Here is a 14,401-nt window from a genome sequence, read left to right as displayed (position 1 = left end):
ATGTTATTCTTATGGAGAATATTGTAAAATGGTGTAGTTGGCTTGTTTATGGATATATTTTGATCAAACTAGGCAGATTTATTTATTCTAAACTAAGCTATTAATATTTTAGTAAAAAACACACTTTATTAGTTTCCCTGTAGCAGCAAACCTAGGTACTTGTTAAACATAAATGTTGATTTAATAGATGAATTGAAAATCAATCCAGGCAAATGGAAATTCGCTTAGTCGGCAGGGTTGCTGCAGTGGCGGTATTTTCTATAAAATAAGGTTCCCACGCATTAAGATGTTGAGGTTTTTTAATTTGTTTTAAAAGTTTTAGGTTTCTCAAATTGAAAATATGTTTCCCAATTACTGAAAATAATTACATCCTCGCCTTCGCTCCATACTTAAAATAACTCTGATTTTGGTATTCCTGTGTGAGGCAAAGCCTTACACATGGAACTTGAGTGTGTAAGAAAATGCTGATTTTGATCCTAGTAATGAAATATACTATTGGTGGATACATGGATACAAGTAAGGATAGGTAAAATGTCTAATTTAAGGCACAACTCACTAAGAGTACACTAATCCTGTGAAATTCTTTCTGAGCCATCCTCTCCCTCCAAGCTCTGCCACAACTTGGCCATTGATCAGATCACACTACTGTAACAACACTGAGGTAGACTCAGGCGACTCCTAGGTTGCAACAGACACTTGTAAGTGGGCTCTTCTTGGCCAATAAATCAACCTTTGGTGATTACAGCCTGTATAATAATAAAATCATACATAAGAAGTACCATTTTAAAATTTCAATTGTAAAAAAAAGGATTCGTGTAAAAAATTACACTAAAATGTAATTACTAGAAATTTTTATTTCAATCTATGTAAAATATACATTGGTAACAGTTAATCAATTTTTAGTAGATATTGCTATATCACCTACCAAATCCTCCAAGGCATTTAGGGGTTGGATTTACTTCTGGGTTAGCATTCCACTGATCAGGTGTTTTTGCCTAAAAATACAACTCGAGCAATATTAAAAAGACAAATAAGTCTTACAGAACATACACAAAGCAAGAATGTACAGTGGCAAACCTGAAATTTTTGCAAATTCTACAAATACTTTTTCACCACACTATGATGTTTTTGGCTGTATTACATATGTAAATTGGTGGCTGAAAGTTACGTTTTGCTGGCCATGCCAGTTGTCGTCGTAATTTGGGGACCGAGCAGGTTTTTACATCCCGGGGCCGCAAAATCGGCTGTCCGCTTACTTACTTAAAACATGAATCTATATATTTAATACACAGTTGTAACACTGTTTTCTCAGTAATTACTGAACCGATCCACAAGATCTATGTGTCAAATTAAAGGGATTAATGCATAGATTTGCCGAACTTCATTAGAATTAACGTTCTTTCTAAGGGTTAAGACATACAGCCCTTCAAAGGTTGAGTCAATACAATTCTTATTGAAGAATATAATACACAGTTTATAAATTATTCGTCAGCTGTTTAATTTTTGTCAGACATTTGTTATTATTTTTATAACCTCACTTTCAGTATGTAATTATTAATCTTGGAGTTTCTATTTATTAACACACAATTTTGATCAAGGAAAGTGTATTTTTGTACATTATTTGTATGTTTTGGTGTAAATTTTGTATTTTTGAAATGTTTTAGTTTTCCTGCAAAGTGATCTGAAGGAAAGAGGTAATTGAGTTTAAATTTGAGTATGGAATGTGAAATAACCCATAGTAGGGGACGGAAACTTATTGTTTTGATCAATATAATTTATTCTTCCATAGCCACCAGATCTTAGTGATTAATCTTACTCAAGATCAATGTTTGACGTTCAGCAGTACCAAATTTTACCTTCTCGAGATAGCGAGTACGCTGGGATACGTGGAACTACAATATATCAGTGAACTATACCCTATTTTTCATTCGAGTACACAGGGAAGTTGCTTGTTGTGAAACTGTGACTTACGATTACGGTTCTGGCGAAGAAGTATGTGACTTGATGTTTAATGGCAATGTTGACTCGGGTCATTATAGCGTTATAGGCTAATACTTTATCATTAACCCCAAGGTGTGAAAAGTACAAAAAGATTAAGAAAAGGTAATCATTAACCGGGCGTAAGAGACATACAGAACGAAAAAAAAAACACGTAGAGAACCATCGAACTAAAAAGGTAAAGAGCATTAATGGTGTTAAATGTGCTCTGGAAGTCCCTAAAAATATACCAACCAATTGGGATTGTTAAATTGGATTTTTCACTACTGCAAATCTATGAATTTCCAGTCAGAACAGACTAAAAAGGACACAAATATATTCTCCTTTGTTGTCACAAGGGGAAGGTAAAATGAGCTCCTTATCAACATTTTGAGCTTATGGAAAATCTTATCAACAGGGCTACAGCGACTATAAAAAAGTATTAAGGGTCAAAAGAAACAAAAAGCTAATAATATCATACAAATCTGCATTTGAAATGGCGAGTTCTAAGTCTCACTTGAATCAACATCTTTCTGGTAGTGTTAGTCTATAAATCGGATTGGACCGTTAATACACTCTAACATTGAACCAAAGTATGCCCAACTTTATATATAAGATGTAAACACAGCTGTTACTCACAGAATGGGTCAAAGATTCGTGAAATGCGACCAACTGCTGATGCGTGATTTACATGTAAGTGACTATCTTTATTCCTTAACAACAAATGTAACGAAAAAAACAACGAATACAGGAATATAATTGAACAAATTATCTCCTTAGCATAAGTAGCTGCTTATTAGGTTATCAGCATTGCGCAGTTCGTATACTATTTATTTTTCAAACGAAACTCGAATTAATATAAAACATACATTTGGTTAAATTAATATATCGGTTTGATTAACATAAAATAGTTTACACAGGCAAACTACCTGTTCTATTTTATATAAAAAATTAGGCAGCCCCTAAATAAAATACAAAGATAAACAGTATTTGTTAATCATTATGTGTTTTATTGCTGACAATATTCCCGTGGCGGAGCACAGGCGGTTAACTAGTGCATTTTAAATACAGAATCAAAATCATAGCATTGCAATAGAATTGTGTTATTGTCACCGTTGCCTAGCAACTATTTATTTTTATTTTTGCTGATTCCTCAAATTATTTCTTCACATAAACTTAAAGTTGTAGTTGTGTTGACTATCAGTGTGCATTATTATGGTGGTGAATAGTGGTAATAGGGTATAGTGTAGTGAAAAATGGCGTTCGTACCATGGACCAAAATGGTTTTGCAGCTCTCGCGTCTCGAACTTAAAAACTATCTCGAGCCGGCAAAACCTCATTTTCGGCCCTAGGTACGAAATATACTATTTCACCACACTATAATGTTTTTTGATGTTTTACATACGTTAACTGGTGGCTGAAAGTTACAGTTTGCTGGCCATGCCAGCTGTCATCGTCATTTGGGGACCGAGCAGGTTTATACATACCTAGGGCTGCAAAATCAGCTGCCCCCTTACTTTCTTAAAACATGAATGCATATTAAATACACAATCAGTATCTATAGCATTGCAATAGAATTGTTTTATTGTCACCGCTGCCTAGCCAACAATTTATTATTATTTTTGCTGATTCCTCAAATTATTTGTTCACATAGCCTTAATGTTGTAGTTGTGTTGACTATCAGTGTGCATTATTATTGTGGTGAACTGGTAATAGGGTATAGTGTAGTGAAAAATAGCGTTCGTACCACGGACCGAAATGGTTTTGCAGCTCTCGATTGTTCTAAGTTCTCGACTTCGAAGCTGGCAAAACCTCATTTTCGGCCCTAGGAACGAAATATACTATACAGTAGAGTCCCACAAACTTGGCGTAATGTGGACTGGAAGGAAGGGTGCCGGGTTCTCGGAAACTAGGGTTAAAAATAAGAACCATAACATTTTTAAGCTTATTAACTCCCTCTTTTATTTATATTTATAATACAAGTTAATTAAGTTATCAGATATAGTACGACAAATCCTTGGTATGAGCTGCGAACTATTTGACTTGAGTCCATGTTTAACTCGGACTAAAAAAATCACTAATTTTCTGAGCCAGGTGATGGCCGAGTTATCCAGACTGCCGGGTTATCGAGTTTGTGGGACTCTACTGTATTGGATATTATTATACCTGTCCTAATGTAACAAAACCTTTATTTATCTCCATAAACAGTTGCAACATGTTTTTGGTAGGTAATCACAAATTGTAAAACGGGATTAGAAAACAGACACGTATACTTCCTTACATTGGCCTGACATTAAAATCAAAAATCTTACTAATTTTTTAAGGGGAAAACAATTTTGATGGGTAAGCAGGAGGAGTAACTTGGTTTTCATGGGAAGAATAAAAAAAGCACTATCTTTTGAACTGTAATCTGTACAGCATTGAGGCTTATGCCATTTTGTTTGGAGTTTTAAGTACTATAGCATACTAAATGTTAACCAAAATCAAACAAGCCGTTTATGTGTTTTGTATAAGAAAATTAAAAATTGAAGATATATAAAAAAAAAAAAAACTTATGGAGATACTATAGTTTGGTACCCGCATAAAAATATCATCAAAATCGGACAAAAGGTGTAGTTTGTAGCCCTGTACACATTCACACTCACACACATGCAGACAGACACACACACACATCATTTCTAAGACCACTTTTTAGTGAATTTCCCATATATGGAATAAGCTATTACCGTAGGTCTCATGGTAAGACCTGGTAAAACGTACTTTTTCGTTTTAAGGTCCCCAGAGGCCAAAAACACCATTTTTTTCAAATTTATTTATACATGGTGATTGATAAAAATGTGCCAGCTGTTTTATTCTAAAACTATAAGAGATATCAAAAAAAGTTAAATGGTAAGTGCCTTGGGTTTTTTGTTTTAAAAATTGTAGTAGAGTAGAAAAAATATTTTAGCCGCCATTTTTCCAATATGGCCGCCAACTTTGATTTTTCTTATGAAACACCCTGTATTTTATGATTTATTCTGGTAGAAAATGTAATTTTAAGACAATTTTACTCCTGTGTTTTTTTCATAAACCTAACCGTTTCAAAGATAATAATGGTTAAAGTTGTGAAATTTCAAATAAAACAGCTGGCATGCTAGCTTAGACCTTTATTGAAACTCTTTTTCATGCCGAAATTTAAAAACTTTAACCATTATTATCTTTGAAATGAAAAAAGACACAAGAGTAAAACTGCCTTAAAATTACATTTTCTACCGGAATACACCATAAAATACAGGGTGTTCTATATGAAAAATCAAAGTTGGCGGCCATATTGGAAAAATGGTGGGTAAAATATTTTTTTAAACTTGACTACAATTTTTAAAACAAAAAAATCCAAGGCACTTACCATTTAACTTTGTTTGATATCTCTTATAGTTTTCGAATAAAACAGCTGGCACACTTGTATCAATCACCCTGTACAGTATAGGCCTACCATATATGAGTCCGTTAGCGTGATAACTCAAAGCAAAAATGATCCAATTTTGATTAAATTTGGTCTAAGCGTGTAAACCTATCACATTTATTTGAACGAGTTTGCGAATCAGCATGATCGGGCAATGGGAACAGGGGTTTATGGGGGGATTTATGAAAAATGAGTTTTTCCCATTTTTGACCCTAAAAATATAAAATGTTGTGATTTATTTCTAAACCGTTTTGTAGAGCTTAAAAAAAGAAATAATTTAGTATATTGAAGGTCGGTTGTATGCCTAAAGGATTCAGAGAACATTTAAAAATACCCCCGCAGCAGCAAACAACCTGCAAACTAAGCGAATTTCCATTTATTATAGATTAATCAATTATAGATTATAGATTAATTAATTATAGATTTATCATTTATTATTTATTATAGATTAATGGTTTATTTTGCCTATTTTTATTCCATTATGAAATATGGAATTGAGCTATGGGGTTCATCAGCTGATTGGAAAAAAATATTCAAGTTTCAAAAAAGAATTGTTCGCATTATGACATTTTCGCGGCCACGAGTCTCATGCAAGCCAATCTTTAAACAGTTAGGATTATTGAGCCTTCCCTCTCTCTATATATATTCATGCTTACTGTTCATTCAGAAGAATTTTGATCTTCTTTGTGGACAGCAGCATTTACATGCATACAATACAAGGTGCAAAGACAATTTTCAATACCGAATACATAACTTAACAATCTATGAAAAGGGCCCTAGTTACATGGGTATGAAGTTCTTTAATAATCTACCGACAAACATTAAAAGCCAAATCCGTTTAAAGAGTTTTAAGAATACTCTAAAAAGTTATCTTTTAAACAAAGTATTTTACTCTGTAAGTGACTTTTTACAAAATTAAGCAGCATTGTTATATGTAATTGTTGTTTTAGAGTCAGACAAAAATGTTCTGTAACTTAATTGTATTTTTAGGTTTATATTGAATTGACAATGTCACCAGTTTAATAGCTTTGCTATGTACAAATGTTTTTATGTGACAATAAAGTGAATTTGAATTTATCTGAATTGATTTTTAATCAAATCTATTTAAATAAAATTAGGTTTAACGAGTACCTAGGTTTGCTGCTACAAGGAAACTAAAAAAGTGCGTTTTTTAAAAATATTAATAGCTTAGTATGAAATAAATAAATTTGCCAAGTTTGATTAATATATTCATAAACGAACGAGCAAACTACAACATTTTACAATATTCTCCATAAGAATAACATGGGAATTTAAAATAAAAAATTTGGTTAACTTTCTCGGTTACCAATAACTGTACAAAAACGCTTTGATATACTAAATCATTTGTTTTTTAAGCTCTTTAATACGGTTTAGAGAGAAATTTGGAAAATTTGTGTTTTGAGAATCAAAAATTAGAAAAACCATTTTTTACCCCACAAAACCCCCCATAAAACCCAGTTCCCATGGTCCGATCATGCTGGTTTGCGAACTCATTAAAGTTTATCCCACTTTACACATTTAAACCAAAATCGGACAAAAATTACTCAAGTTATTGTGTTCACGGACGTTTGTATATGTACATACATACCTATATAACAATTTTGATTGAATGAATGGTGTTTTTCGCCTCTGGGAACATCATAATTTTACTTGTTTATGGATATATGTTGATAAAATTTGGCAATTTTTTTTATTTCATCCTATGCTTTTAAAGAAGGGTTAAGTTTGGTCAAAAGATGCCTTTATTTTACACTAATTTTGTTTACCCTTTACAAAAGGAGTACAGTATGAACTTAACGGTTTTGACCAAGAACTAAGCTTAAAATAACATCAAGCAACAAAAGCAAACAAAGACAAACTACAAATTGTTTTATACACGAAAGATATGTTGTACTGGGTTATCTATCCTGACACATAATTTGATTCTAAGTTTGTTTAAATATTAAAATAATTTGTTTTACATTTGAGCTTTTTAGGGTCTTATGTCCCTACAAGCCACTAGTATTTTAGTAAAAATGTAATCAGACAAGTTGAAATTTGCTTAGTCTGCAGGGTTGCTACGGCGGAGGTATTTGGTTCAGTGCAGACCCAAAACAGATATTCCCACCCAAAACTCAAACATGAACATGTTGACAAAACCAATAAATTCTCCTTATACAGTACTATGAATAAGTAAAAAACCAATCATTTAACATAAAACATGTATAACAATACACACGTTACTGATAATACTACAGTATGCTATACAGTATACATTACATAAAAAACAATATTGTAATGTTCTGTTTAAGTTCAACAAAAAACTAAAAATCTATCAACATGAATATCTGTCTGCCATCACTACGGCCCACAAGCACACTACAACTAACGCTATACAAGACTCACAATAGTATCAACTGCGTTGACACAAGAATATGGTTAACACTATTAATTTTGTGACTAAGGTTGTTTAATTTCCTAATACTTTAACACCATGGTGGTTAAGCACAGTGATCTTCTGTGAAGAACACAGTGTTAGTGTGTCTCAGACTAGCTCTCCATCAACCCTGACAGGAGCTCATTACTTACTGCTTACTGCCATGGCCACTTGTACCCTAGCTGGTACTTGGCCTCGCCAACACGCTGTCGCCAATAGTCTCGGTCCCATGCATCTTCCTCTACAAGCCTCATCCTTTCCAAATCTTTTCGTACTTGACCCCACCACCTGGCTTTCGGTCTACCTATTGGTCTTCTTCCCCTCGGATTTCCTCTGAGTGCTATCTTCAGTAGACTCTCCTCCTTTCTCCTTAGGATATGGCCAACCCACCTTAATCTTCTACTCTTAACTTCTCCAATGATATCAGGGTTTTGAAATAATTCTCTTAGCTCCCGGTTGTGGCGGATTCTCCATACTCCATCTTCACATACTGGCCCATATACAGGGTGGTAAAAAAGTCCCTGGACAGTTAAATATTTTAAAAAATAATGCAGATAGAGCTACAATACTTGGTACAAAGTTACAGGGCATAAAACTCTATTTTAACACATATTCAGTGATCCAATAACTCTTCAGGGGGACGGCCCACAAGGAGTCGGAAGAAAATCTTAAATGGAAGCATAGGTCAATATGCACATCAAATTAAAGGTCTTTTTTAGTAGAATACAATGCCGCAAACCGCACTTCGAAAGGTTGATCCTGCGCAAAATGACAGTTGTTCAAAGGTTCATTTAATTTACATTGCTATTATACGCTTACTCCTCAGGGGGCACAGCCCTAGGAATCGGAAGAAAATTGTTAACGTAAGCATAGGTCGATATGCACATCAAATTAAAGGTCTTCACTAGTAGATTACGATGCCGTAAATTTAAGCTCAAAAGAATGCCTGAGTAAAAAATGGCAGTCGTTCAAAGATTCAAAATGGCGGATTCAAGAAATCTTTGAACATCTGCCATTTTGCGCAGGATCAACCTTTTGAAGTGCGGTTTGTGGCATTGTTTTCTACAAAAAATACCTTTAATTTGATGTGCATATTGACCTATGCTTCCGTTTAAGATTTTCTTCCGACTCCTTGTGGGCCGTCCCCCTGAAGAGTTATTGGATCACTGAATATGTGTTAAAATAGAGTTTTATGCCCTGTAACTTTGTACCAATTATTGTAGCTCTATCTACCTTATTTTTTTAAATATTTAACTGTCCAGGGACTTTTTTACCACCCTGTATAGTTCTCAAAACTTTGTTCTCAAAAGTTATTATTTTCTTTTCTGAGTTCTTGCTCAGGATCGAATTTTCCCCTCCATATAAAAGTAAAGTACAGGTCTTACTATAGTTTTGTAGATTCTAATTTTTGTCTTTCTCGTTAAAAGTTTTGATTTCATTAGTTTACTGCATGCGTACCAACTCTTATTTGCTAAATTTATCCTATTCTGAATTTCCATGTCTTCCGTATTTTTGTCAGATAGTAGAACGCCTAGATAGGTGAAATTATTTACTCTTTGGAATTCATGGTTGTTGACTTGAAAAAACTCTTCATTATTTCCAGCTTCTCCTCTTGTTACTATCATGAATTTGGTTTTTGCATCATTTATTTTTAGCCCTACAAACTCAGTTTCATTTATTAGTATCTCCGTTAAAACCCTAAGATCTTCTTTTCTTTCAGCCATCAGTACTACGTCATCTGCAAAAGCTAATATATTAATATTCGTTCCTAGTTTTAGTCCTATGTGTGCATCTTTTATTGTTTGTAGTGCTTCCTCTAGAGCAATGTTGAATAGGAGGGGGGAGAGTCCATCCCCCTGTCTCACCCCCGTATTCACATTAAATTTAGTTGTGGTTTCTCCATCTATCTTCACTTTACAACGAGAGTTTGAGACACATGTGGTTACTAATTTAATAAGCTTATCTGGTATTCCGAATTTTTCCATTTTCTCCCATATCTTTGCTCTGAATAGGCTATCATACGCTTTTTTGAAGTCTATAAATAAACAATAGCATTCCTTGTTGAACTCCCAGTACTTTGCTAAGCATTCCTTAAGTATAAAAATCTGATCCACAGTGGACCTGCCTTTGGTGAATCCAGCCTGCTGTTCACCGACAAAGGAATCCGTATATAGGTACTTCAAGTCTTCTTTGAATAATGACAGGAGCTCATTAGAGACCTTAATTTATGGACATCCCTCGTGCCCAACAAGCTTAAGTCAATAAGTGACATCAGCTTATTCAAACGAAAAATTAAAATATTTCTAATCGAAAAACGTTTTTATTCTGTAGAAAATTGTGTTAAAAATAGGTGGTAAAGAGGTTTGTTACTCATGTGAATGTTGTATTTTATTTATTGTATTGTATTTGAATAATGTGACTCAAGCCATGCATGTTACTGTGTTTTATACGGCAATAAAGAATTTTTGATTTGATTTGATTTGATTATTAGGTAGCAGCAATACAATTTTATAAGGTACTGTATAAGAAGTAAAAAATAACTTACATCAATAGAGATGGCGTGGACACAGGTTTTCAGTTCTTCTGTTAGCAGTGAATTAATTGCTTGATGGCGCTAGAAATATGATATCATTTAAGACTCAACAATGTATTACAAATTAGCGTACATTGCTGCATTGCCATCCTCACAAACAATATAGATAGATATTATATACAATATACATCCGTCACAAGGAAAATATTTAATTGTTAAGAATGAAATAAGGGGTACAGTATATAAGAAATCATTTTTTGAAATTTCCTAAAGAAATGTACAGCGTCCCAGCCTACTTGTTAAATTGTGCTGGCAGCTTTGGCATATACTTGCCAAACAAGGTAGTTTTAGACTGGACGCAACTGCTGTGATCAACTTATACCGTACATCTTTTCTCCTTGCTTTTATACAAAAGCTTATGACGCTGTCGGGAGAAAAAGTCTTCTTACCTTACCTAACAAATTTTACAATTTTACTCTACACCCTTTCCTCAGTGTCTCAACTTTTTGCTCTCGATAATTAATTAATTGAGATACATTCAGGGCAGGGGTTTTCTAACTTTTATACTCAAGGGCCACAATGTAAATTTATAGAGTAAAGGTGAGCCAGTAATATTTTAATCCAGAACAATTAGAGTAAACAATTAGCCGAGTTTTTTACCCTCACAAAACCTCCCATAGCATCCTATTCCCATGGTCTGATTTGCTGGTTCATAAATTTGTTTTAAAAAACGTTAAGTTTACATGTTTGTACCAAATTTCATCAACATTTTTGCTCGAGTTATTGTGCTAACGGACACACATTTTATATATGTGAATTTTATTGAATGGTGCTTATGGTCTCTAGGGACATCAAAATTAAAAATTAAATCGGTTTTTAGGTCTAGGCCTTATCATGAGACCTACGGTAATAGCTTTTTCCTATATGATAAATTCTCTAAAACAAAAATGTTGAGACAGATGTTTTAAATCAAAATGTTCTATCAGATGGTATAATATTAATTGAATGTCCATAAGAATAACATAGGAACTTTAAGGGCTTATCCCTTTAGTAAAATCATTGTAAAAACTGTTTGAATTTCCATTTTTTACCTCAATAATGAGTAGGCCTATCCCAAATTTAATACTTCTAGCTAGTCTGGAAATTAGAGAATTTGGCTACGATTATACTAGGACGCTGGCGTCCGGGACGCTAGGGGGGCATTAAATCAAATGGGGGCGATTATACTAGGGATGCCAGCGTCGGATGCTAAAAAAGCCACCGGACGCTCGATTTTGTGCCTACCAGCTGGGAGGCTGAAATTCGAGTGTCCGGTGACTTTTTGCCTCCCCGGATGCACAAAATCGGTTGTGGGGCATTGGTTCAAATGTGGCACATTATACTAGGCGGCTAGTATCCGAGACGCTCTCTATCGACATGTACAAGAATATAGGGAATACTCTGTTACCATAGGTCACATGGAGAGACCTGGACGAGGGACCGATTTACTTTTTTCGATTTGATGTCCCCAGAGGCCCAAAACACCCTCTGGTTCATATAGATTTAAAAATTGTATATCTGTCCATAAACGCAATAACTTGAGTAATTTTTGTCAGATTTTGATTAAATTTGGCTTAAAAGGTGAAGGGCGGAATAAACTTAAATGAGTTCGCAAACCATTTAGGCCTATGGGGTAAAAAAAGGGGTTTTGTCATTTTTGACACAAAAAAATTTCCCAATTTCTCTCTAGACAGTTTTAATGAGCTTAAAAACAAATAATTTAGTATATTAAAGTGTTTTTGTATGGTTATTAGCTACGGAGAAAATTCAAAAAAATATAAATTAAAAATTGCCATGTTATTCTATAGGAAATATTGTTAACTGTTGGAATTTGTTTGCGTATGGATGTATTTTGATCAAACTTGGCCAATTTGTTTTATACTAAGTTATTAATCTACCTATATAAATAAATATTTTACTATAAACACACTGGGTACTTGTTAAACCTAATGTTATTTAAATAGATATAAACAAAAAGTGACAAAACATTGAAATAAAATGGCAGTCCGAGAGGCAAGAATCCCAACACAAATTACGTCATTTTCGGCTCGAAGTGGGATGCTAGCCTCTCGGACGCCAGCGTCCTAGTATAATCGTAGCCTTATTGATTAGTCAGTCAGTCAGTTAGTGAGTTGGTGAGGACTTTGACTATTATATGTTTCAATACTTCATAAAGGCCATAAAATGTCAGCCCTTGTAGTTCTGATCATTAAGATTGATTTAAAATTACAATTCATCAAGGCATATGGCCTTGTATTTAGATGCCTCCATTACAATGTTTGTACAGCTAATTTATTTCTTTTATTAAGAAAAAGTAGCATATGAGAGACCTGTAATAACCAAATCCAAACAGATTTACAAGTTGGAAACCAGAAATTTAAATGAATTTTGATGGCCGGTATAATCTTTCAATTTTATATTGAATTCCGGTATGATCATTGTTAGCACATGACTGAGACTCCATTTTTGTACGGGTTAAAATAGGGTACGGTATTGATTGCTTTATGTTATATGAAAACGACCACATGATATTGCAGAGACCGCAAAATATATGTCAAGAGTGTTGCCAAGACCACTAGTAGATCATCGTCTCCACTATAATATTTGTATTAGCCTATGATACCTTTTGGCAGACCGGAAAAATTAGTTTATGGGCCGGATTATGGCTGTAGGTTGGAGACCCCTCATGTAGGGCACTAGTAAAATGCTTTAATGCAACTCAAATACGTCTTCACAGGGTTCTGTGAGTTGTTAAACATTTATACAACTAACCATGATTAGTTTAACCCTTTCAATGCTATGCAACGATATATCCTTGTGCGTCTTTTTCCAGAAAAGTGCTATGGAACGATGTATCGTTGTTTGCGTTTCATCCGAAAAGCGCTAAGCCTTTTGATCATGTGAGTTTAAATGAGCATATCGGTTGACTCGGTTGTAGTTTCGAAACAGCGATGGTTTTTTTTTATTGCTCATATGGTCGAGGCCCAATATATCGTTCCTTAGCACTTTTCAAATGAATAAATTATTTTTACCATTTTTTTTTCTCGCACACTAGACTTTGCCCCCATGGCAAGCCTAGCACTTTTCAGACAAAATAAGTAAATAACTCTAGCATTTTTCGGAAAATTAAAAAAAAAATTGTAGCATTGAAAGGGTTAAGTACATCACAATGTTGTTAAGAGTCCAGCCAAAACGACTATTAAATGTTAGGAAATTATTCACTGTCACTGTGCACAGTAATTATACAATCTCAATAAACAATGGTTTTAAATGGTATACTGAAAAACAAGAATAGTAGGTGGAAGTATACCTTGACAAGAGTCATGTCCTTGAAGAGTTCAGAAACCACCACCATCTTGAAGTGTGTCTCTGCATTAGGAGGAGTATTATGTTTATAAGATTCATTTATCACCTCTAAATGGATTGGTCTTAACTTTTCTGAGAGCTTTTTACGAATTACCATCTCCACTGGGCCACCGGAAAAAGGTGATCTTGACATGGGTATGTTACTTGCTGCAATTAAAAGAACAACCATGAGCAACATTCATTAACTGAAATAAAATGCTGTATAAGCTAAAAGTTAATAACACTAGTTAAAACAATTGTGTAACAAGTGAGTCATTGCTGCTTTGATTCACTGCCTACATTAAATGGCTCAGGAATCTTGCCCATTCTCTCCTCTGACATAACTAGGGTGAAAATTGTGGTAAACTAGCCTAGCACAGCTGAGGAATCCTCAGACTTGGCCACTCCCACAGGCCACAACCTTTACCTGACTTCAAACTTGGCTAGCCTAACTACTTCCACATACTTTAACCCATCCCGGACGGGCGAAATCGTGACATAGAACGGGAAATAATTATAGGAAAAAAAATTAATTTTCCTTAATTGTATTTTGTTATACAAGTATACATAAAATAATCACTTCATACCGTCAAAATAATTTTTTACTCGTTTTTAAATATGCAGATCT

General features: G+C 34.2%; 1 protein-coding gene across 11 annotated transcripts in view; it reads right to left on the bottom strand.

The window, feature by feature from the left end:
- Positions 1-836: 836 nt before the first annotated feature.
- The window catches only part of LOC128985814 (bolA-like protein 1), a 113,153-nt gene continuing 99,588 nt past the window's right edge, over positions 837-14,401 (bottom strand). For 10 of the 11 annotated variants that reach the window (XM_054405712.1, XM_054405711.1, XM_054405714.1 and 7 more), the window contains 3 exons: positions 13,739-13,941; positions 10,402-10,470; positions 837-995 (listed from right to left, as the gene is read on the bottom strand). In XM_054405712.1, the coding sequence (XP_054261687.1) occupies positions 918-995; positions 10,402-10,470; positions 13,739-13,927 (336 nt within the window). In that variant the 5' untranslated portion in view covers positions 13,928-13,941 and the 3' untranslated portion in view covers positions 837-917. The remainder of the gene's footprint in view (positions 996-10,401; positions 10,471-13,738; positions 13,942-14,401) is intronic. The other variant, XM_054405720.1, reaches the window with a different exon arrangement.

Source organism: Macrosteles quadrilineatus, unplaced genomic scaffold (assembly GCF_028750875.1).
Source record: "Macrosteles quadrilineatus isolate MER2022 unplaced genomic scaffold, UCM_ALF_1.0 Scaffold_2__2_contigs__length_208266976, whole genome shotgun sequence".
Lineage (NCBI taxonomy): Eukaryota > Metazoa > Arthropoda > Insecta > Hemiptera > Cicadellidae > Macrosteles > Macrosteles quadrilineatus.
Note: the sequence above shows the minus strand (reverse complement) of the source record. Positions and strands in the feature narration are given on the sequence as shown.